At 37.3% G+C, this 23,061-nt stretch overlaps 6 protein-coding genes across 11 annotated transcripts; 2 read left to right on the forward strand and 4 right to left on the reverse strand.

The window, feature by feature from the left end:
* Positions 1-445: 445 nt before the first annotated feature.
* Positions 446-2,783, reverse strand: LOC127254778 (protein YELLOW LEAF 1, choloroplastic-like). 2 transcript variants are annotated; one of them, XM_051280055.1, is made up of 5 exons: positions 2,647-2,783; positions 1,950-2,021; positions 1,630-1,787; positions 1,103-1,178; positions 446-859 (listed from the first exon to the last, which is right to left on the reverse strand). In XM_051280055.1, the coding sequence occupies exons 2-5, from the start codon at positions 1,996-1,998 to the stop codon at positions 660-662; spliced, it is 483 nt and encodes a 160-aa protein (XP_051136012.1). In that variant the 5' UTR covers positions 1,999-2,021; positions 2,647-2,783; the 3' UTR covers positions 446-659. The 2 variants fall into 2 exon arrangements, with proteins under 2 accessions (XP_051136012.1, XP_051136013.1); XM_051280056.1 differs by lacking the exon at positions 2,647-2,783 and adding an exon at positions 2,465-2,537.
* A 2,454-nt stretch (positions 2,784-5,237) lies between these two features.
* On the forward strand, positions 5,238-9,840 carry LOC127254777 (MLO-like protein 11). Its single transcript, XM_051280054.1, has 15 exons — positions 5,238-5,776; positions 6,208-6,265; positions 6,338-6,573; positions 6,670-6,786; positions 7,136-7,196; positions 7,534-7,628; positions 7,725-7,799; positions 7,962-8,047; positions 8,146-8,195; positions 8,272-8,312; positions 8,422-8,592; positions 8,704-8,739; positions 8,834-8,901; positions 8,970-9,030; positions 9,126-9,840. The coding sequence occupies exons 1-15, from the start codon at positions 5,642-5,644 to the stop codon at positions 9,519-9,521; spliced, it is 1,686 nt and encodes a 561-aa protein (XP_051136011.1). The 5' UTR covers positions 5,238-5,641; the 3' UTR covers positions 9,522-9,840.
* Positions 9,841-10,206: 366 nt separating this feature from the next.
* LOC127254932 (uncharacterized) lies at positions 10,207-14,082 on the forward strand. 3 transcript variants are annotated; one of them, XR_007839528.1, is made up of 4 exons: positions 10,207-10,382; positions 10,590-10,668; positions 10,990-12,546; positions 12,685-14,082. XR_007839528.1 is itself a non-coding variant. In XM_051280285.1 (3 exons), exons 1-3 carry the CDS (start codon positions 10,222-10,224, stop codon positions 11,779-11,781), a joined length of 1,032 nt encoding a protein of 343 aa, XP_051136242.1. In that variant the 5' UTR covers positions 10,207-10,221; the 3' UTR covers positions 11,782-14,082. The 3 variants fall into 3 exon arrangements, 1 of the variants encoding a protein (XP_051136242.1); XR_007839529.1 differs by having other exon boundaries at positions 10,990-12,380; positions 12,454-14,082; XM_051280285.1 differs by having other exon boundaries at positions 10,990-14,082.
* On the reverse strand, positions 13,150-15,789 carry LOC127254933 (E3 ubiquitin-protein ligase RMA1H1-like). 3 transcript variants are annotated; one of them, XM_051280288.1, is made up of 3 exons: positions 15,488-15,789; positions 14,798-14,873; positions 13,150-14,081 (listed from the first exon to the last, which is right to left on the reverse strand). In XM_051280288.1, exon 3 carries the CDS (start codon positions 14,063-14,065, stop codon positions 13,364-13,366), a length of 702 nt encoding a protein of 233 aa, XP_051136245.1. In that variant the 5' UTR covers positions 14,066-14,081; positions 14,798-14,873; positions 15,488-15,789; the 3' UTR covers positions 13,150-13,363. The 3 variants fall into 3 exon arrangements, with proteins under 3 accessions (XP_051136245.1, XP_051136244.1, XP_051136243.1); XM_051280287.1 differs by lacking the exon at positions 14,798-14,873 and adding an exon at positions 14,908-15,071; XM_051280286.1 differs by lacking the exon at positions 14,798-14,873 and having other exon boundaries at positions 15,488-15,787.
* A 967-nt stretch (positions 15,790-16,756) lies between these two features.
* Positions 16,757-18,644, reverse strand: LOC127254934 (uncharacterized). Its single transcript, XM_051280289.1, has 2 exons — positions 18,402-18,644; positions 16,757-17,289 (listed from the first exon to the last, which is right to left on the reverse strand). The coding sequence occupies exons 1-2, from the start codon at positions 18,616-18,618 to the stop codon at positions 16,976-16,978; spliced, it is 531 nt and encodes a 176-aa protein (XP_051136246.1). The 5' UTR covers positions 18,619-18,644; the 3' UTR covers positions 16,757-16,975.
* A 266-nt stretch (positions 18,645-18,910) lies between these two features.
* Positions 18,911-21,655, reverse strand: LOC127254446 (uncharacterized). Its single transcript, XM_051279538.1, has one exon. The coding sequence runs from the start codon at positions 21,653-21,655 to the stop codon at positions 18,911-18,913; it is 2,745 nt and encodes a 914-aa protein (XP_051135495.1).
* Positions 21,656-23,061: the final 1,406 nt, after the last annotated feature.

Genomic DNA, 23,061 nt, shown 5'->3' on the forward strand with positions numbered 1-23,061 from the left:
CCCTGAGGCATACCTATTCCTATTCCTATTCCTGTATGGCAAATTCATTTGATGAATAATGTCATTGGTTGTTGTGCTAAACTATACGAATGTGTAACGCAACATCCATGTTAAATTCTTGTGCTAGGTTTATCATTATTACATTCATTTCCCCTTAACAAAATTTGCGCTTGAAACGAATGGCCATATGTGCGTACGTTGTTGATCTACGAGTACCCTTCCTTCAAACTCTTCAATATTATGGGTTTGCAATGCTTGCTAGCTAGCTAACCTTTGCGTCTAAAATCCTGTCTCAATTTTCGCATTCAACCGATCTCACAATTACGAAAATCCCACTTAAATTTAAATATGCAACCATAATAGATGATAATTTTTAATTTTTGATTTTCTGGTTCACCTAAGACACAAATATACCCTGCAAAAAGACAGACAATGATGAGACTGATTGATGATGCAACCCAGAAATGGATAGCCACACTATCTTTATGAATGAAGATGACTAGTTTCGCGATGGACAGATGTATCAAGGAGGTATAACTAGCACAAGAAAAGTGTAAACTTGCGTTCAGATCAAATAATGAATCTCCATAAAATTCTGTATTGCAGCAGCAGCCAAAGAAGATCACACACAGAAAGCCCAAGGACAATCATCCAAACTCTTATCGCCTGCGCCTTCCGTCCCGGTATGGCCCCTCACTCTCTTGATCCTTTAGGAAACCCAGGAAAGCAAGGAAACCAAAGAAGAAGAACCCACCAGACCAGTGGCCACCACCGCCGCCACCTCCGCCGCCACCATCGTCATCATCACGTGGAGGAAAACCTGATCCACCATCATCAAGTTCCGGGGACTTTTCCTTTCCTGCAGTTGACAAACAATGTTTCTCACACCCTGAAACTTGTTGTTTATATAGAATTTTCTCAAATGTCCCCCCCCTCTTTATAAATGTCGCCATAGGTAAAAACGATTCATCTACTACGAACCCCAAAACTTGTGTAGCTCAAGAATTTGAACTTGATCTACGCAGATTTCGAGAATCTATTCAAAGTATTGACCATCCAGCTTTGCAAATACTTTAAACAGGAACAGAAAATGTGTGATTACCTTCAATAGGCGCCACAGTAATTGTAGATGATTGCCGTGTTACTGTTTGGGTTTGCTCTGCGGCACAGGTAGCACTCTGCAGTCCAGAAATTTAGGAAGTAAGCCGCATATCAATAACATAGTTTATTAGGGAGGAGTTCTAGTGCCTCCTGAAAGAATTAAATGCATTTCCACAGGTTGCTGTGAGCCAAACTGTGAAGCTAGAAGCTAGAAGCTAGAAGCCTTCACAACCTTGGAACAACCAAAATTTTCACCACCAAGTTCAGAAATTATAAGAGTGTCTTCCTAGACATTACCCTCCACATGAAGTTTCACATTTTTTAGGCGTAAACAGGAAGAAACCAAGCCCAATCTACACTTTGATATATCAGAAATCTAAGGACCTAAGACTTGTGCTGTTTTGTCTAGTAAGAAAAGCGTACAGCAAATTTAAATGTAGGATAGATTTAAGCGAAACAAATAAAGATCATGTTCTTAATGAATTAATTACTGCTCATTGTCAGAAGCATAGAATAAAGTAAAATTACCAGAGCAGCAGCACATATTACAGAAGAGTGCTTGACTCGGGGAGTATAAGTTATGATTCGTCCTCCAACAGACTGAAATTGCATTCGAAGGGGCGTCAGGCCCATTGGTCTGAATAGAACATTCTTCCTAATCTTTAGGAACTGATCCTCAAATCGAACTGTAAACAGAAATTTTTTTTTTTTAAGTACATAGATTCAGCACAACATCACTTTTTCTAACTGATAAATAATCAGATGAAGCAATTTAACCACACAAATCATTCGTCAACAGTATGATGATCCAAGTATTCAGCTGTTCTGATCATAGGAGGTCAGCATACCTGTAGGCGGCAATGTGATTGGAGTAGCAACAGTGTTACTCAGCGACATCTCAATTTAAACCGTAGTATCCCCTGAAAACATATTGTAACATTGACAATAAGGAAGAAGAAATGTAATAGCATCATTCAACAAAACAGAACAATTTCTCTTTAGGAAAATTATCCAGACGTTACATTCTCATGTGTAATATAACAACGAATTTTCCTTTATTGGAGAAGAATCAAACCATAAAAGCTGTTGTCTATCCACAAGTTTCTAACAATTCATTTCCTAATGCAGGCAAAGTAGATAAATCAACAAAACTATTCATATGCACATCCGCTAGCCTTTTCTTGTTCCAATTTTAGAGCCTACTTCTTCCACCGTATAAAACTCTCCTCGAACCTCCATAAACATTACTCACCTCCAATTCAAAGCGCGGAAAAACATCGGAGTTCATAACCCTCACGTTTTACAAAATCAAACTCGCTATTCCGTGTTTTATTCGATACATTAACCAATTTGACAAACTTACAAGGAAATTGTACTGAATTCGATTCAAAACCTGCGGCAAATTATTTCCCTAATCCAAGAGCACGCACAGGAACTGGATAGGGAAAAATTGATTGTGCAAACTATCAAGGCATAACAAACATAGAAAAATCATGAATCGAAGAGCAGCCCATATATGAACGGATCAGGAGTCGTCGTTCCTACCTCGAATCGGACGGAAGACCAGAACGCCGAACCAGAGGAAACCAAACAAGAGGGGAATACAGAAGGTAATCGAAGTAGATTATATAGTAACCCTTAGCGTACCGTGCCTCGCACGTGACTTATCCTTTCAACTTTTTTCCCATTTATTATTTTCATTTTATTAAGGCGGTGTTAACCAAATGAGTAAAATGATCAAATAAAATAAAATAAAAAATCTAGTTATACGATGCAAATTAATTAAAAAATAATAATATTTTAATATAAAAAATTTAATTATAGTATTAATTTTTTTCATAAAAATTATTATAGATTGTATTTAATGGATAGTATATAACGAGTGTTTGTTGCGAGTTTGGAATTTTTGTTAGAATTTAAATATTAAAAATTTTGAATTGAAATAATACGATATTTTGAATATAAAATTAATTTTTAGTACTTCTTTTGTTTCAATACAATAGTCTTGTTTACCATTTTTGTCCGTTTAAAAATAATAGTCTCATTTTTTTAAATAATCACCGTAAAACTATCCTACTTTTTATTATTATTATTACACAATTATCATTACTTATTACATTAATATATTCACAAGAGCAAAAAGTCATTTTTTTTATTTTTTTACTAACTACCAATATAATATATTTTAAAAAATAAATATTTGATTTGATTTTTAAAAAATAAAATTTATGAATAGTGGAAATAGAGAAAATTGGAAAAAAAAAAAAAAAAACACATGATCAAACTATTATTATGTATTTAAACTTTAAAGTGTTGATTAGTATTTAAGTAGATGAAAAATACAAGTTATTAATTATGATATAACTATTAGTTTGATGGGTAAATAAATGATTAATCTAATATACTAAAATTTTAATATCATAAATTAATATTTAATTAAAATTTTTGAATAATGAATTGAGAAGGGCATCCATTAAAAACACAGCCTACTTTATTATTTTTTAAAGAAAAATATACTATATGTTTTAAAAAAATTCAAAAAGGAGAATCAATATGTGGATACTAAACAAACACTACTACCTCACAATTTCTCTTAAATTAGACGTGATATTTTTAAAAATAATCCTTTGCCGTTGCTAAATAAGTTGATGTAATGTAAAAAAAATAAAAAATAAAAATAAATAATAATAATAATAATAAGTAAATGAAAAAAATAATAATAATAATAGGATTTGTGACCTAAATCCTAAACCCCAACAAGAAATTTACTCTTTAATCTCACTAAATCATCTCTTCTTGTTATAATTTCATAACCTTTTACTTTGATTGCAATGTTTTGAATCTTTTAATAAGAGTTGGCAAAAGAATTGAACTTAAATGTCGAATTATTGAACCGAACTAAATTAAATTAAAATTTTAATTAATCAAGTAAGTTCGATTCAAATACTAAATACTTGCATATTTGCAAATAATTCACGAATAATAAGTAGAAATAAAACTACAAAAGGCCCAATAATGTTCGTCACATTATGGATGCAAATTGTCAATTAGGTCTTCTTTAGTTACATTTATTTTCAATCAATAATTTATCAGTTTTGTGGGTCTTGAACATGGGGAAATCGACCTATCCTCTTTGTGTCGCTTTTCACATATATATATGTACACACATACCTAACCAAAAGTTTTGGGATATTGCATAATTTTGATATAATATATATATATATATATAGTAATTGTTCTTTTTTGAAATTTATTTTTTATTTTTTATTTTGAATAATAATTTTTATATAATTATTTGTGCGATAATATAATTTTATTTTTTTTATATAGAAATTGAACAATAGAAAAAAAAAATCAATTATAACACAGAATTATAGATCATTCAGTAAGTTATGACTTTTAAAAGAAATAAAAAAATTTAAAAATATAATTAAAAAAATATTATCTTCTCCCAGATATTTTGGGCAGGTAATTAAAAAATTAAAATAAAAATGTATCGATAAAAATAATTATTATTTAGTAAAAATAATTATAAATTAATATTAAAATAAAAAAATAATTTAATTAAAATTAAAAAAATTATAAAATTTAATATTCAACATAATTATATTGAAAAAATAAGTTACGTAGTACGTGAATAAAATATAAAATAAGAATAAATTAGTGGACAGAGAGAGTAATTGTTTGTGTTTTTAGAATATTTATTTTTGTAATGTGTTTTTTATGTTCTATTTTTTTACATGTTCTTGCCATTAATTGATGGGTTGTTACAGGCACTTGGCAAATTGTTATTGTGTTGTTAATCACTTGATTCGAAAATTTACTGCTATTTAAAAATAGCTAGGTCAAATTCCTAATGATAATAATAATAATAGTAACTATTGTTGGGGTTAATTTTAGGGTTTGAAAAATTGTACATAATGACGACAAAGGTCAGCAGTGTTGAGGACGAAGAACACAAGTCGAGCATGGAAAAGACGTTGGGTCACCCTCTATTAATGGCGATGGCGGGTCTGGTGGGGACTCCGGGTGTCAACAGCTGGACCTCCCCCATAGGCGTGGCTACTGACTCTTTTTGTCTGGGTCCCGTCCCCGTCCCCTCCGCCTTCACCTCTTCTTCACTTCTCTAACAAATTTAAATGAAGCTCGGAATTGGGAGGAATGAATGTAGAACGACAACTGGTGCTGCACAACTCCACGCGCTCATTTGCTGCTGACCATCAGCTTTTTTTTTTTTGTTTTCACCTTTCTTCTTTTTGCTAAAGTTGATTTGGACTCTATCTAACCCCTTTTCGCGGTTGCTGCGTTGTAATGAGATGTAATCTTCTCCACAATTATTCTCTCTACTCTTCCCTATTGGCGAAACACTCACTGGCTGCATTTTGTAATCTCATGTATGATGTATCCCCCCAGAATCTGCTATGATTCTTGACTGATACCATACCAGATTAGGTTTCAGCAGCTTCGTCGTCGAATGGGTTTCAGCTATTATTAGACAAACCAAACAGGAAGTCCTGACTGCTAACTGGATTTTCAGAAAATGGCGGAATCTGTTTCACGTAGTCAGGAGTTCAGGTCCCTCGGCTCGACTCCAACTTGGTCTGTCTGCGCGGTGTTGACTGTGTTCGTCGCTATTTCACTGCTAGTCGAGCGTTCAATTTACCGCCTCTGTAATGTGAGTCACACTCTATTTTGTACTAAATTCATTCGTTGCCTATGTTAAGATTGTTGAGATTTTTTTGCTGTAGTTCAAATTGTTTGGAAGTAGTTCCAGAATCCTTATTTTTTCAATTGAAAAGTGTTCTTGAGTCCGATTAGAATTTGGAATTTGCTCCTAATGAGCAATGAATCGAGTCTTCCATTGGTCCTTTATTTCTGTTGTGTTACTAGCCACTAGGTATTGTTTTTTGTACTTTTCCACGATGATTTCTTCTTTTTTATTGTTCTTTGTGCAATCTTTTGTTCTTGCTCATTCATAAATATGAATATTTTTTTTCAGTATACTTCAGGACATCCATGGTGTTTACTGTTTAGGGCAATTACTGTTTTATCACCGAATAAAGGTTATGATCTCTGATTTCATGTTGTTTGATCATTATTGTTCAGTGGTTGAAGAAAACAGATAGAAAGCCTTTACTTGCAGCGGTCGAGAAAATGAAGGAAGGTAATATCTATAGCAGTACTTCTCTTGTTTTAAATTTGTTGTCTCCATTATTGCAACGATACTTTCGTGCAGAGTTGATGCTTCTTGGCTTCATATCTCTCCTCCTCACGGCAACCTCGAAACTCATTTCTACTATATGCATACCCTCAAAGTTCTACAATCCGATGTTTGCTCCGTGCACTGAAAGTGAAGATAAGGTAGACAGGGACAATGATGATTCAAAGGAGCGGAAACTCTTGATGACTTTCATGGATTCTCACTTGCATAGGAGGATGCTGTCGGGCCTAAACCAGAATAAGTGCTCAAAGGCAAGTCGATTTTCAATGATAATTGGCGAGTGCAGTAGTATAGATTGTATGATGATTTTTCCCGGTGCCGTGTTGTTGACTTGATTTTACATGCAGGGCTACGAACCATTTGTGTCGTACGAGGGACTTGAGCAGCTCCATCGTTTCATTTTTGTTATGGCAGTGACGCATATAACTTACAGCTGCTTAACAATGCTGCTCGCGATTGTTAAGGTATCGTTTCCATGTTTATCTTACAGCTCCTTAACATTGGTTATGTTGCTAAAGCAGTTAACCCTTCGGCAATATCTGCAGTCACCTTTGAACTTGAGTTTCTTCAATTTGTTTTCTGTTTATTGCCTAAGCCTCGTTGTCTGCTTTTCGATAAAAAAATTTCCTGTTGGATGATTGCGTGTTATATATCCCGTATGATGAATTATTTCTATCATATGATATTTTTACTAAATTGAGTTTGAAAAATTAGTTTGAACAAACTGAAGCTGTAATGATGTAAATTTTTTGAACCAGTTCGTTCTTGTTTGGGATAAATTTGTTGTTTGTTTGTTTGAAATATTTTCGGCAGGTTCACAGTTGGAGAGGATGGGAGGAAGAAGCTCACTTGGATAGAAACAATTCACTACGCGGTATGTTTGGAGCGATTCTTTCAGGCTAATGTTATTACATAATTGCTTCAAGAATCTGACATTTTCATGGTGGTTCCATGCTTCTTTTTCAATTTTATCGAATAACTGGGAAACTATAACAAACACGAGCCCATAGCCATAAACATGGTTGATTATAGAAGTATAATGAAAATGTTATGCCAACCATACAACTGTCCTCTGTTTAGATGGCAATTTCTGTCTGATAAGTTGAGCCATCATTTTAAGCTCCAGAACTGATGATTCTCACCGAAGACTTACCGTAAAATAAGAAATTGATGAGAGTTAAGTATATTTACTATGATTTTCTTTATTGCAGAAATCACCAGAGCCCTGACAATGCGGAGGCAGTCGACTTTTGTGAGAGTTCATACCTCAAATCCTATGGACAGGAACAGTATTCTTGTTTGGGTGGTAAGTTCAACTCTGTAGCAAATATCGACCACATGCTAGTTAAAATTTTTGGCGCAGATTAATTCTGAATAGTATAATAATGCTCTTGTTTTCTAGACTTGTTTCTTTCGCCAGTTTGGAAAATCAGTCGTGCGTGCTGATTACCTCACTCTACGCCAGGGATTTATCTCAGTAAGTCAACATGCTACTTCATCACCCTCTTTTGGTTTCCTTTCTTGTTTTGGATCATCGATTTTCTAATGATTCTTATTTTTGTCAGCTCGACTTCTGGTGAACTTTTCACATGTCAAAACTCTTTGTTTACATTCTTTTCTACTTGTTATTTTCTGGCAGAATCACAACCTCACATCGAAATATGATTTTCACAGCTATATGATTCGCTCGATGGAAGAAGAATTTCAACGAATAGTTGGTGTCAGGTAAGGAATAATTGAGTCTTTGATGTTCCTAATGTTCCTCTTTTAAATTCAAAACGAAACTACGGTGATGTCGCCTGGTTTTTGTTGGATTTTTACAGTGCTCCGCTGTGGGGATTCGTTGTGGCTTTTATGCTGTTTAATGTGAAAGGTTAATCGATCAAACCAAATCTTATCTTTTGTTTTCTTCGCGATGATCGCCGGGTTATATTTTCATTTTCTTGCAGGATCAAATCTCTATTTCTGGATTGCACTTATACCCGCCACTGTAAGTACTCGATATGAAACACAATGCACCATTATACGCTAAAAAATATGCATAACAAGCAGACGAGGATGCGTATTTTGTTCAAACAATTCATTGCTTTTACTTGCAGCTCGTTCTGCTCGTGGGCACGAAACTGCAGCACGTTATCGCAACCTTGGCTTTAGAGAGTGCCGGAATAAGTGGGAATTTTTCAGATTCGAAGTTAAAGCCACGGGACGAGCTGTTTTGGTTTAATAAGCCCGAAATGTTGCTGTCCCTCATTCATTTCATCCTTTTTCAGGTTGTTTAATTTCTCCTTTTCATTCACATTCTTCACAGATCATGCACCCTGTTAATTCAAATAAACGATGCATTGATGCTGAAATGAGTCACTCTTTGTTGACACTTGCAGAATGCATTCGAACTCGCTTCGTTCTTCTGGTTCTGGGTATTCCCTCGACCCCGTCTTTACTTCGTTTTTCTACTAATTATGACAGTGCTTATCCGCAGAATTTCACTCGATGCTTTGCTTTTGATTGCAGTGGCAATTCGGGTATAATTCTTGCTTCATCCGGAACCACACCCTCTTGTATCTCCGACTTCTTGTCGGGTAAGCGCAAACCTAAATGTAACCTCTTGCTTCAATATCGACGAGTATTGAACTCTTTCCTCGATTAGGTTTGCGGCGCAATTTTTATGCAGCTACAGCACGTTGCCACTCTACGCGTTGGTCACTCAGGTACGACATTCGAACACCCATATCACTCTATATCGAAACATTTGCATGTTTCCCGCCTTACGTAAATCCATACATGTTGAATTCGTCTTCTTCAGATGGGCTCAAACTATAAACCAGCACTACTCCCGCAAAGAATCCGTGATACAATGCACGGATGGGGAAAGGCTGTGAGGAGGAGAAGACGGATGGGCGTATTCACTGACGAATCGACCATCCACACGGACACAAGCACGGTAGCGTCGGTAGATGACGAAAATGACGACGACAGCAATCAAGCGATGGATAGTCCTCCGTTTGCCCCTCAGCCGGATGTCGAGGTCGAGCTGCGGCAAATGGCTGCTGTTGTTATCAATGACGACTTTCCGGTCGCGAACGAGACTTCGAGTCGAGTCGGAACGCCTCTTCTACGGCCCTTTAGCACGGGTTCTTCCCCAGTTTCTCAGGTAATCGCGGCGGAGATGGCGCCGAGATCGTCGTCGATGCCACATTAGGATACAAAGAAATATCAAAAAGTGTTTGCAAGTATAAAGAAAAAGAAGTCATAGATATGTGGCAGGAACTTAATACTTTGCAAATTAGGCTCGAACAAGTTCATATGTGACAGGTGATCTGAGATAGCAAGTGATTTGAGCAGTTGGGTTTGAGAGTGTTTGATATTTGGGGTTGTGATTATGTTACTTAATTGCTGTATACACAAATATGGGTGAAATCAGCCTAGATTAGTAACTAGAAGTCATCTTCACTATAGTCTAATTATTTCCATTTCATCTGGGGGAAAATGTGTTAATATATACATGTAAATTACGAGTATTTTTTCGTTTAAATTAGATTTTATTTTTTTAAAAAATATTAATTTTAAAATCTTAATGTGTTTATATTACTTCCAAATTAATTGATGGAAAATAGAACTATTGCACAATAAAATATAATAGATTCAATATTATTATTCATTAAAATCATAATTTTTATTGAAGGTATATGTCAAAATTAAAATTATTATGGAATACCAATCATTGGTCATTTATAAATTATAAGAATAGTGTTTTAAATTTAAATTTAATTATTGAATTAATAAAGAAAGAAAGAAAAATAAAAGGATTTATAAATTATAAGAATAGTGTTTTAAATTTAAATTTAATTATTGAATTAATAAAGAAAGAAAGAAAAATAAAAGGGGGAGGAGTATATAATATGAAGGTACAATTGGAAACCCTCTTCAGTCTGAGTCTTCGAATCGTTCAGTCGGAACGGACCCCGCCTTCCCTCTCTTCCTCGTTTCGGGCTGTGGGCAGAGTGAGTCACTCCAATTCCTCGAAGTCAGCCGCACCTGCTCTTCCTTCTTCCCGCAGCCGGTATGCTTCCGTTTCGATTCGATTTAACATGCGGTGAATCTTGCGGATTCTTTTCTCAATTTGCAATAAAATTGTTTTTCGTTTTCGTTTTTCTGGAACGATTCCTTCTTCTTTGAGCTACTTCACGATTTGTTTCGTGCTTTTGTGTGTGTATATTGGCGTTACACGAATCGGATCGCTTGATTAACCGTTCGAATTCGAGGATAGAGGAAAAACAAACAAGTGTCGGAAAGTGAAGACTAGTGGAGGTTCAACTGCTTTTGATACGGAAACGATATTAAGTAAGGCAAGAGCATAAAGAAAATAAAAGTATTTCAGCGCAAATAAAAAGTTAAAGCTGGATTGGTTCATTTAAAGGAATTCTGTTTTAAGTGGTGTGATTTTGTTTCCTCATTTCATTATTTCTGCTTTATCTTTTATATAAATTAAGTTATGAAAATTTTTAGCTATATTTTCAAAGGATGCAAGAAAATGAAGATTATGCTCTTATATTGATGTATGAATCAAATGATGCATAGCAGTAGTTGGACAATGTACTCATGCCTTTATCAGGAATGTTTTTATCAAATTTACGACTTCACTTGCTAATTATCAATTTATTACTCAGGGATTAATTCTTTCTAGAATTTTGATGGAGTATACAATCAATGATGATGTAAATGGTGAGGTTGTGGGAAGTTCTACTAATTTTGAAGGACGAACAGACGATGATGATGGAATTTTGGGAAGTTCTGTCAACAGTGTGCTTCAGCAAGAACAAGATATTAAGGTAGACGACGATTCGTCCGGCAGGGAATTGTATAGACTGGATGAGTTACAAGACGTGAACTGTTTAGATCCTATTGATGAACCCTATGTGGGGCAGGAGTTTGAATCTGAAGCAGCTGCGCATGCATTTTATCATTCATATGCCACAAGGACTGGTTTTGTTATTCGTGTCAGCAAGCTTTCTCGATCAAGGCGTGATGGATCTGCAATTGGTCGTGCTCTTGTTTGCAACAAAGAGGGCTTTAGAACACCGGACAGGCGAGAGAAAATTGTAAGGCAAAGGGCTGAGACGAGGGTTGGTTGCAGAGCTATGATTTTAGTTAGAAAGGTTAGTTCTGGCAAATGGGTTATTACAAAATTTGTGAAGGAGCATACACATCCTATGACTCCTGGAAAAGGCCGTAAAGATCTAATTTATGATCAATATCCAAACGAGCATGACAAAATCCGAGAACTATCACACCAGCTGGCCATTGAAAAAAAGAAGGTTGCAACGTATAAGAGGCATCTGGAGATGCTTTTCGAACATATCGAGGAACACAACCAATCTCTTGCAAAGAAGATCCAAGACATTGTGAATAGCGTCAGAGATATGGAATCAAAGGAACAAGTACGGCCTAGATATTGTTGACACTCGGGTTATGTCACCGATTGAATTGAAACTACACATGATGTGCATAATGCCTTTGGATGGAGAAAATTTCCACAAGCATAGCTGATTTATTTTCCAAAATTTTGCCCCCAAATGAGATACAGATTGGAGGAATTCTGCTTACTTACCTTCCTGTGTTTGTCATTTGTGCATTACATGCAGGGCGAGCGGGGGCAGAATGTGTACTGTGTGTAATCTCTATTCGATATCCATTCTGAGGTGTTTAGATGTCTCACTAACTCATATTTTATGAACCAGTGAAATACTAAACATGGAAAATGCCTTATGTTTCTGTCTTTGCATGTTTAACTCATGACTCAGGCTTGGCAAATGATTTAATTTTATCCATTACTAATAAGATATTGCTTTGCTTTTGTCGATTTTAAGTCTAATAGCTTACTACATTTGATAAGTGAATAACTGATAAACCCTTTTTGCATTGCTTTCAGGATTCATCTTCTTTGAGATATATGATGATTGTATATGTGGACTAAATTGTCGATCAGATCTATCTATTCTGGGACATGTTTTAGTTGTTTAAAGTACATGCAGCTTCTATTGTGCAGCCCACAACTATGGTTCTCTTCTTATAAATCCAATCGTGTTTGTTTCTAAATGGTTCTTTAGTTTGTAAGATTTTTATTCTCACAGATGAATGTCGGTAACATCCTTAGCATCCATTGCTGGCCGTCCGGTTTCCTGAACTCTTTCAGCAATTCAACAGTTATGGGCTGCTTGAATCAGGTACAAGTTAATAGGTGCACCATCTTATATGTAAACTGCATCCATACATAGAAAGCTAAAGCTTTTATTGTAATTGTGCCTTGTTTTGGCAATTTTTTATTTCTTTGATATTAAGAATTTCTTGCATTCATGTATCAGATTAGGTCTCATGGAAGGTTATTTCTATAAATCTGCTGCAATATAAGAACTTGCTTGTTGGTGTGAATAATGGTTAGAGGTTAGAATACATAATTTGTAGAATCTGTTGTGAACAATAATGAATAAAATTGAATGAAGTTATACTTGGAGTGTTGGTTACATGTTTGTAAATTTGGTTATTGGAAAGAAAACTAAAGTATCCTGCACCAAAAATTGTGCCTAAAACAGCTACCACATTAGAATATAGAAGAGATAAGAGGTATCACATATATAGAGTATTTTTAAGATCAATAAAGGATTGTTGATATGATTTGCTAAGGGCATCTCCATTATTAACCATCAAACAAAGGAAAAAGAAAAGTTCTATCTAGAGTTGCATTAGGTTATACACAAGCATCATCTGTACCAAAAACCTAAAGCATACATTATAAATGATCCAATGAAACCTTATCTTTGTTTTCCCAATAAAATAGAAGTAGAGCTGTAGTCATATATAACACAATGAGCTGATCGACTTCTTGTTGTCAAAGCTCCAAACATGAGATGTTGTACTTGTACATAATATTGCTTTGTGTGTTAAATGTGTTGCATAAAAAAAACAAGTCTATATCCGAAGCTCGGAAGCAGCTGACATCTATACACAGCAGCACTTTATATTACAACAAAAAAAAACAAGAACTCAGAAAAGGATTAGGCACAAGGCAATGCAACAAAAAAGAAAGATGGATACTCTGTTGAGTGACTTGTCCAGCTGCATTTCCTGCCTTCTTAACCTGGGGCTGCTTCTTCCTAGAAAATGGTAGGAGTTCTGATACGGGTACGCGAACAAACTAGTGTCTGAACTCCCAAACATTCCGGCAAATACCATTTCACTGACCATATTAATTGTCGGGCTGAATGAGCTGCTGGCTGCACTAGGGCTCGGGGGTGCGATCAAACCCTGATTGTTGAATGGATGGGAAATGTAATGCTGCGGCCGAAAACCAGGGCTCTCAGGTTGGAATGATGACAGATTATTGTTGTTTGTTGCAAGCAGGGAATCGACACTAAGTGGCGAAGGCCGGTTGGGGATCGTCAAATCCAATTGGGGGGGCTTCTTGACCTCGGATCCATGTTCTTGACCTCGACCATAGAGGGGAACCAGCGAGGAAGTAGAAATGTAAGCCTTACAAACAGGGCACTTGGGTCGATCATCCTCCGACTCAAAAGAAGCCGAAGTGGTCTGAACATGAAGCCATTTGTAAATGCAGGGCCAACAATAGAGATGGCCACATAGTGTCACCACAGGATCAAGGCATGAATCTAAACATATATTGCAATCAAAGCACTCTTTTAAGGTCTCAAGATGCGCCCCGCGAGCCTCTCTCTGCTGAAAAGGCATAATGAAAACACAACACCTGCATAAAAGGGTTTAGGGTTATCAAATTTGTTTTGTAATAACAAGTGGATAACTTGCAATTTCAATTCTACAGAAGTGTCGATGCATACAAGAAGGATTAAGACATAAATAAAGGTAGGTATAAGTAGATAATGTTAGGATATTTTGATAAAATATCTCTCTAGAAACTCATTGCCGACCTAGCTATTATTAAAAAGTATGAAAAGTTTATCCTAGGCTGGATAACTCCATAAAAATAAGACAAAACTATCAATTGGGTGGGTCCATTGTTGCCTTAGAACTTATCTATTTAGACATAGTGCAAAGTTGTAGTAATAGTGCTAGTAGTAGGTCCAATACTTTAAAAAGGTACCTCTCACTCTCACTTTTTTTTTTTTTTTTTTTTCTCTCTCTCTTTAAAAACTTCTCCACATGTCTAAAATATATTGCCTAAAATTTCACATGGCATTATTCATGACAGAAAGTTGACCTATTTACCCAAAGTCTTTATCTAATTGAATAAAAGCACTTGTAGATGCTTCCTAATGTGAGCACTATCATTAAGAATCAACCTTCTCAGTGCCTGCAAATTAGTCCAATTTCATTGAGAAAAACCACCATGGTTTTACTTTTTACATAAATGGGTAGAGATTTAAGGAATGTGATGAAATCTAGGCTCTGTTAATAGTAAAAGTCTAAGTATTTGATGTAATATTTGATAGTAAATATTAGTACCTGAGCTCAAAGCATGTAGAATCCAATCAATCCATTAAACAAAGATGGCACATATGAACTCTAAGAACTTTGGGGGCTGAAAAACACCAATCTGAGTATAATATTCGTACCAAGAAAAAACAGACACATGGAAAACAACTTTGCTTGTCCCATTATAGCTTCCGAAGATTCCTTAGTCTATGATGCTAAGAACTATGTCTCTTGCTTGGTGGTCACTTTTTCCAAAGTTTTGTTACCGTCACAAGCAAGTCAACAATATATTCCTTTCAGTTTCCTATAAAAATAGGATTCAGCTTTGCATAATTAGAGCTTCTGCAAAGGAATTTTGCACATACATAGAATAACCACAGAATGGCACTTTACATCCAAAACTTCATAATGAAAAAAACCAAAATCAAAGAAAACACACGCATACATACATACATACATACAAGTAACAAGATGAAAGTGCTGAAATTAGCATATAAAGGCAGCAAGCTATCCAACGTTCCCTTTCTTTCCATCGATTCTAAACAATCACTCAGAATAAAAATCCGACAAATAATTGCGTCGGATCTAATGAAACGACGCAACCTAACTAATCAGCTACAAACAAAAAAATGAAAGAGAAAATTTGCGGAAAATGAACAAGAAATCGAGAAATGGGGAGGGTAAAGGAATGAGAGAGAGGGAGAGAACGCATGCACCTACCTGGGTAAATGAAAGAGGAGGAGGAGGAGGATGATGATAGAATCAACTTATTACAACTCCAGACCAGAGAAGAAGGGCGAAGGCAAAGGGAAGGGGTCGAGGGAAGAAACGAGATGTGGATGAGAGAGAGAGAGAGAGAGAGAGAGAGGTAAATCGGGGAGAAAACTTGCAGAAATCATAAATAGAAAGAACAACAGGAACGGAGGGAGGGAAGATTAGGTGCACTGTGCCTGCGTCGCATCATATAAAAACTCACCTGCCGCGGGGCCAGGGAATCCGACGCGCCTCCGAACATCTATTCTCTCCTCTGCCTAATTTGTATGGTTGTGTTGTTTTGTTATTGAAATTGATTTCAAATTGGTGATTTGTTTTTTTTTTTTTGTTTTATTTAAATTTATTTTGATTTGATATTTCATCTAAAAAAAAAAAAACATATTTTTATTAAAAATGATGTCTAATAAATAATATTAATTTTAATTAAAAAAAATAAAATAACAAACAGATTTATATATTTATTGTAATAATACCTTATGATTATCCTAATATGATATTTAAGACTTTCTTGATTTATTTATTTTTTTCTGATTATAACATCATGTATAGTATATATATATATTTTTTAATCACATTTAAATCAAATGAATATATAATAGCCTTCCATTCATTGTCTATTCATGCATTGATCTTTTTATATACATATGCATACCTAATTTAAAAAGATTTTTTAGTTGATTATTTAAGTAAAAAACAATAAGTGAATATAATAATTGTATTCAATATAGAGTTGACAATGATGTGTATATACATATAACTTAAAAATCATTTTAAAATTTGCCACTTAAATTAACCTTTTTTTTTCCATTAATTGTGTTTATCATTCACAAATTTTATTGCATAACAAAATATCTCTTGCCTTTTTTTCTTTTTTAAAGTAAATGTCATTATAAAAATGGTATAATAGTATATATAATATATAATAGTGATTTACACAGCACAACTTTTATATATGTAGATATTCCTAATTCACTTACTATTGTTCATTATAGTAAGTAGTAAATACGGTATTTACTATTCACTTATACTCTATATTTACCACTATAACCAAGTAACCATAATTTCTCTAATACTTAACCACTATCAACCCATCATTATACATCTGAATAACTAAATTTTCTGATCGACAAAATTATAAGGTCATAAACAATACATTTGTTGGCAAAACATTTTGTTGATATGACCATATAATTTTGTTTAGAACATGATCAAAGATCATAAAATTTCAAAACAACATATTTAGCACCAAATCGAAAAACAATTCACTTATTCCACAAATAAACATATCATAGATCAGCGTCAAGGCAACTAAATACATCATACCTTAAAGGTCGATCGGAGCCATTTTTGCGCAGCAACAAGGATAAGACCAGGTCTAGGTGTAGATGAGACTGGATCTTCGAGAGAATTGTGTATATACATACCCTCACCCTTCTACAAGAATTTTTCGATGCAGGTTGTTAATGTCGATTCTGGGACTGCCCCAATCACTGCTTCTTTCTTCTCACCATTCTTAAAGACAATCACGGTTGGAATGCTCCGGACGCCATATTGGGTCGCAATAGAAGGGCACTCATCAGTATTGACCTTGTAGCATTTGAGCTTTCCAGCGTATTGCTTAGCCAGTTTAACAACAACAGGGTCGATCATACGGCATGGGCCACACCACGGTGCCCAAAATTCCACCAAAACAGGTGAACTGCTTTCAAGAACAAGAGACTGCCAAGTCGAGTCAGTAACACCAGACACTGCAGGTTTTCAAAGAGAGAGAATGAATAACAGCTCTAGTTGATGCTATAATACTACCCGACGCGGGCAAAATCACAGCATAATGCTTTTGAATTGAATAAACATCTTATGTTACAAAGAATAGAACTTGATATGCGATATGATCATCCAAGCAATCCAAAACCCAACATGTTGAACATACCAAACAACAGATATAAAAGAATCATGGTCCCGATGTTGACAAACGAACACTGATACAGAGCAATAGTATCATTAAAACTACGCAATTATTGAATCAAATCAAATCAAATTGAAAATTTGTTGTGTACTTAAAGGCTAAACATCAGTCAGCGTCCCAAATGATTGAATTTAGAATGTGGTATTCAAAAACAGATGTACGTAAGGCACAAAGTAAGCGAAGTAGCGAACAATGAAACCAACCTCATCGATGTTCAAACTACTTAGAGTTGTTAAGATAATCCAATAATACAAAGACCTAGCTTGCTCTAGTTGATAATTGCTAACAAATGTTAACCAAACTAATACATTCACTGCAGGATTTTGTCAATAAATGGATGGACATCATCACAATATTACCTGGTCACAAATCACTTATCTTCGCCCAAAAACTCGTTTGCTGCAGATGTGCAACGAGAATAAGCTTACTTGCTATGTTGTAGGCTCAAGGAAAACCATTAAATGAGCCTTACCCACCATTTCTTAAGAAGTTTAGTGCAGTATTGGTTAATCTACGTAGCAAGATAAGCATCTCCATTTTTATCATCCGTCTACATACTGTGCAGGTAATATACAGCAGCCAAGGAACAGAATCAACGGCTAATCGAACCTAAAAAGTTTAAACTAGTTGACGTTCATCAGAGAAGTGTATTTTCCAAGGAGCTCAGGAAATTAATAATTCCTACCCAAAGCAATATGATCAGATGCCATACGAAATCTAGTTAATGAAAAAAAAAAGTTCCTCAATTAACGGATTAAACTGATACACCATGCAATCACGCTGCTTATCGTATCAGAAATCTTCGGCAGAATCAGAAATTTCGTTTCATTCAGCACAAAACCCTTCATCGATATCACAAACAAAAAAGACAAAAACGAAATAGAAAATCCGTACCTTCAACAGCTGCTTCCTGCGCCTCGCAAACGATCCTACCACGGCCACGAGCGAGTCTCGACGCTGACCTTAGCTTCACCGATGAGCGAACCGGCCGGATCCTGAGTCCCCTGTATTCGGATATTCTGACAGCGCTGGATCCGGCCACCGGAGCCAAGGAGGAAGAAGGAATTGCGGAAGCGCGAGGGACGAACAGTGCTTCCATCAGGCCAGCCATAGCTACAGAGACTCGAAGCGCACAATCTGCGTTTTGTGGATGAAATGGACCCGAAAGGATAGAGGAATCCTCACGTGTGGCATCAGGATCATATGGGCTTTCCTTCCAAGTTCCAACACTATTGGGCCCATTCACTACGGATAGGCTGTTTATATAAATAGCAAAATAGTCCTCCTACTACTTTTTATTAGAGCCTTTCAATCTGAGACAAAGAAAACAGAAAATTGCAAAGTGGTACATTCATTCACTCACATACCCATGCAATGTAAATAACATTGTGCAAGTTCATTTTTCATTGATTCTCAGCAGTAGGAACCTTTGCATACAGCTCCACTTCCCTAAACCTCTTCGGAAGGATGCACCGGCCGCCGCGCCGCTGCTGCAGAAACACCGCCGCCGCCATCGCCGCCACCACCACCGGAATCACCACGTCCCACGCTGTCGAGTAGAAATCGCCGGCCGGGTTCGCATAGTAGTAAGTCCCGTTCACAAACGGCGCTGGATAACTCCATGCCCGGTACCGATTATACGCATGCGGCACCAGCCGCACAGCGCTGGTGCCCATGTAAAACGGATGCGACAGCGCCTTCTCCGTCGAGCCCCTCGCCGCATTCATCGCAACCTGCGGGAGCAAAAACCCGTCGAGGATCAACCCGGCGTACGACCTCAAACCGCCCCACACCGAGTAGTTGCGATACCCATGAGGGCCATAGGTCCGGTTCCCGCCGTATTGGGTCCTCGTCAAATTAACGACGACGGTGATCAGAGCGCCAGCAATATAGATCGGTAACGTGATCAGCGAGGCCTTCTTCTCGCCGCCAGAGTCGCGCTTTGCAGCCCATACGAGCTGGAGAAGGCGTATTTGCAGCAAGAACGCGACGAGCGTGATGACCCGGACGGCGACTTCGTTGGCCTCGACCCATCCGCCGCTGCTGAGGAACACCGTTTGCCGGCTGTGTCCCTCGAAGAAGATGGCCTCGACGTTTAGAACGAGTGGGATCATGTGGCCGAGAGCGAGTATCGCGACCATTACGAGCGAGATTGCCTCGACAGCTTCCGGATGCCTCTTCGTGTGGAAGATTTGCAACCCGATGAAGATGCAGAAGAGCGTGTTCGAGATCAACACGAGCGTGATTTCGATGTCGATCCGCCACACGGCAGCCTCGGATGCCTCCGTGTAGTACGCGCTGCCTGATAACTTCAACTCGTCGAAGCGAAGAGGATCCCCCTTCGATCGGGTGCTCGCGATCGTTCCCTTAATCACTCGCTCGTCTCGCCCTGCATTCACCGGAGGAAACTCGAACTTCACAAGAATTTCGCAATCTGTCGATTCGTTCTTCAGCTTCCTGCACCCGATCATGCAGAGCTCCCCGGTGTCGGATCTGTAAACGCCCTCGGCCGTGATCTCCACCTGAGGATGACGATCGAGTGACGTGTTGAGAACCGAGATCCATTTGCTCGAATTGTAATCAAAATAACTAGGGATAACGATCTTGTAGCTGATGTTAAACACTGTGGTGGCTCTATCGATGATCTCCATATCAGATACTGCGACAGACGACGCAGGCGCCAAAGCGATGGCTACTCCGAAGGAATACATCTCATCTTCGACAAATAGAGGCATTGCATTACCCCAAGCAGTTGGCTCACCTTTCGAATTCCCAACGGACATATCGAACCTCATGTCTAAGGATCGTTCGTCGGGATAAGTCTTCCCCTTCCTCTTCTTCGACCCCTGCTTTGCCACAGGGCACGAGTCCTGGACCCTTTTCAGTTCCGTGTACTCGTATTTCAGCCCGAGAACTCCAACCATGTCGACCATGTCGTTGTTGACGAGGGTGAGGTTAATCCTATTAAAGTTTCCTTTTTTATCGATGTTTTTTATGCTCCAAAGCTCCCCGTAGATTCCCAAGTCATGGCGGATTGTCCATGCTGCAGGGTATCTCAAGTTCATCCTTATCCCGCAGTCGCCGACGGATTCAGATTCGCCGAAATGGTGGATCGGATCTAAGATTCGACAGGCTTCGATGAACATCCTACCGCCATTTTCGTCCCAAAGTCCCTCCGCAATCAACGTGGAGGAGAAGCTAAAGCTTTGATCATTGTGAGTGATGTTCTGAAATGTAGCAATGTATCTCGTGGTAATCTTTTTATCTTCGTTTGAGCACTGAATCGGCATCAGGAGCAGAGACTCCGGCACGGCGGTGGTGGCGAGGGGTGAGCAACGGCGGGGGTCCGTACAGTTCGCGGCGGAGTAGTCGAGGTCGAAGGAGAACGATTTCCACGACAGTATGTTGCAGAATTGGAACCCCTCAGGGCGGAGAGGTCGGCGGGGGAAGGTTCCGGAATCTTCTAGAAGCAGGGTATAGTTGTAGTTAGGAAAATGAGGGTAACTGAAGATGGAAATGGGATCAAAGTACCCGGGATCTCCCTTCGGGAGCGTGCTCTGGAAGGTCCCGGAGGTTACGGCAGTGCGGAGAGTCGGATTCTCGGCGGCGAACTGCAATTTAACGACGCCGGAGAAATCTAAGGTTCCGCCGTCTCCCAATTTGAGGGAAGCCGATCCGACCAAGCACGCCGTCCGCTTACTCTCCGACCAGAATCCGGTCAACGTGAACCTGACGGCGCCGCGGGATCGGCGGCGGCGGTAGTTGTAAGATCCGGCGAAGGTGAAGTTCGACGGAGCGTTGCCATAGTCGGCGGCGTACGGAGAGCGGACGTAGAGGAGGCCGTCGACTTTGTAGACGCCGGAGACCGCGGTTTCGTGGCAGCTGGATCGGAACCGGAGGCTGAGGGACTTACCGGAGTAGTAAAACGAGTGGTTGTTCCGGAGGCCGAGGAGGCGGTCGCCGCCGGTGAAGTAGGAGGTGGAGAGAGACGGCAGGTCGTCTTTGTAGGTGGGATTCGTGGGCGGCGACGGAGGGACGACGGCGGAGCAGTGGTCGCTGTAGGGAGGGATTGAGGAGGCGGCGGAAATGGAGGAGTAGAGGAAGGCGGCGGAGATGAGAGGTAGAAGATGGAAGGGTAGAGAAGCCATGGCGGCGGGAAGTTGGAGGAGGGAGACGGCCGGCGGGGAGGGGGGAGGAGGAGGAGGAGTACTTGATGGTGTTGAGGAAGGTTGTCTAAGTCAAAGTCAACACTGGCTGATCAGTGGGCAGTGTTTGTTTAATGTATTTTTTAATTTTTTTGTGGGCCCCATCTTTTTGTGGAAATTTTGGGGGTTGACTGATGTGGGGGCCTTGTGCATTTATTAGGTAATTAGAAACTAAGGACTTGTCCTTGATTGAGATTTAATAGTAGATGGAAGTCTATGACAAAATATTTATATATGAAATTATAAGATGGTTTGTATAATAAAAAATGCTTGTAGAAAATAGTAGAGGGTTTTGTTTGGCTTGCTATTATTTGAAAATTGATATTTTAATAAAAATCAAATATCATTGAAAATTTGGATTGAAGAGTAAAAAAAATTAATTTAATTGCTCAATGAGAATATATTAAATGTATTGCGAATTAGGGAGTCCGTTTACTTAGCCATTATATATTTAATTTTATTATTTATTTTGTAAATATTCTTTTCAATTTTTTTTAAAATATTGAAATGTTTTTTTGTTAATCAAGTATCTAATTCTTTCTTTTTTAAAAAAAAAAAAAACAGTAGAAATGTGCAGCTGCTATCTGACATTGTAATATTGGATAAACTCTAGGTCGAATTTAATACCTGCATGTCCTATTTTAGCAAACAACTGTTACAAACAAACATGGATCCAAAATAAATTTATTGATTGAGTATTCATGTAGAGTTTTTTTTTTTTTCTTTGAGTAATCATGTAACGTTGTTATCCAACTGATGCCACTACTAGATCTTGTTCAACAAACTCATCATTGAATTAAAAATAATAATAATAATAATAATAATAATAATAATAATAATAATAATAACTAACCCTGAACAGAGTCGATACAATTGGATAAAAATAAATTCATCACATGATGTTTTTGAATAATAAACTTATAATTCGGCATCACTGCACATGGTGCATTGAATAAATACTCCTTACACAATATTTGTCGTTATTTTATAACTTTAAATTTAAATTAATACTACTTATTTACATATTTTTTTAATAAAAATATTCTATTATTTTTAAATAAATATTAGTATAACAAAAGATTAATTATATAAAAATTCAAAACATTTTATTTGAAATCAAATCAATTTCAAACTAAAGCCAAATAAATCTTAAATATACACACATGGAAAGGAACGAGTTTTACTGTTTTAGAAAATATTTAAACTACTTATTAAATAAAAAATTGAAATTAAAATATTAAATTAATTTTTAATTTAATAAACTCAAAACTTATGTAATCATAACCATCTCATCTAAAAATTTAAATTGATAGTATCATTAATTTATTTATATACTCTTATCTAAGATC

This window comes from Andrographis paniculata, unplaced genomic scaffold (genome assembly GCF_009805555.1).
Source record: "Andrographis paniculata isolate CXL003 unplaced genomic scaffold, ASM980555v1 Contig52END, whole genome shotgun sequence".
Lineage (NCBI taxonomy): Eukaryota > Viridiplantae > Streptophyta > Magnoliopsida > Lamiales > Acanthaceae > Andrographis > Andrographis paniculata.

Excerpts from the sequence above, each read along its gene's own strand:
- LOC127254778 (XM_051280055.1), bottom strand. The coding sequence starts at position 1,998 with ATGTCGCTGAGTAACACTGTTGCTACTCCAATCACATTGCCGCCTACA. Across the intron at positions 1,788-1,949 it reads AATCACATTGCCGCCTACAG|TTCGATTTGAGGATCAGTTC; the intron begins GTATGCTGACCT and ends TTCTGTTTACAG. Across the intron at positions 1,179-1,629 it reads TAATATGTGCTGCTGCTCTG|AGTGCTACCTGTGCCGCAGA; the intron begins GTAATTTTACTT and ends TCTGGACTGCAG.
- LOC127254777 (XM_051280054.1), top strand. The coding sequence starts at position 5,642 with ATGGCGGAATCTGTTTCACGTAGTCAGGAGTTCAGGTCCCTCGGCTCG. Across the intron at positions 6,266-6,337 it reads GGTCGAGAAAATGAAGGAAG|AGTTGATGCTTCTTGGCTTC; the intron begins GTAATATCTATA and ends ACTTTCGTGCAG. Across the intron at positions 8,902-8,969 it reads TATCTCCGACTTCTTGTCGG|GTTTGCGGCGCAATTTTTAT; the intron begins GTAAGCGCAAAC and ends TTCCTCGATTAG.
- LOC127254932 (XM_051280285.1), top strand. The coding sequence starts at position 10,222 with ATGAAGGTACAATTGGAAACCCTCTTCAGTCTGAGTCTTCGAATCGTT. Across the intron at positions 10,383-10,589 it reads CTTCCTTCTTCCCGCAGCCG|AGGAAAAACAAACAAGTGTC; the intron begins GTATGCTTCCGT and ends ATTCGAGGATAG. Across the intron at positions 10,669-10,989 it reads CGGAAACGATATTAAGTAAG|GGATTAATTCTTTCTAGAAT; the intron begins GCAAGAGCATAA and ends TTTATTACTCAG.
- LOC127254933 (XM_051280288.1), bottom strand. The coding sequence starts at position 14,065 with ATGCCTTTTCAGCAGAGAGAGGCTCGCGGGGCGCATCTTGAGACCTTA.
- LOC127254934 (XM_051280289.1), bottom strand. The coding sequence starts at position 18,618 with ATGGCTGGCCTGATGGAAGCACTGTTCGTCCCTCGCGCTTCCGCAATT. Across the intron at positions 17,290-18,401 it reads GCAGGAAGCAGCTGTTGAAG|TGTCTGGTGTTACTGACTCG; the intron begins GTACGGATTTTC and ends GAAAACCTGCAG.
- LOC127254446 (XM_051279538.1), bottom strand. The coding sequence starts at position 21,655 with ATGGCTTCTCTACCCTTCCATCTTCTACCTCTCATCTCCGCCGCCTTC.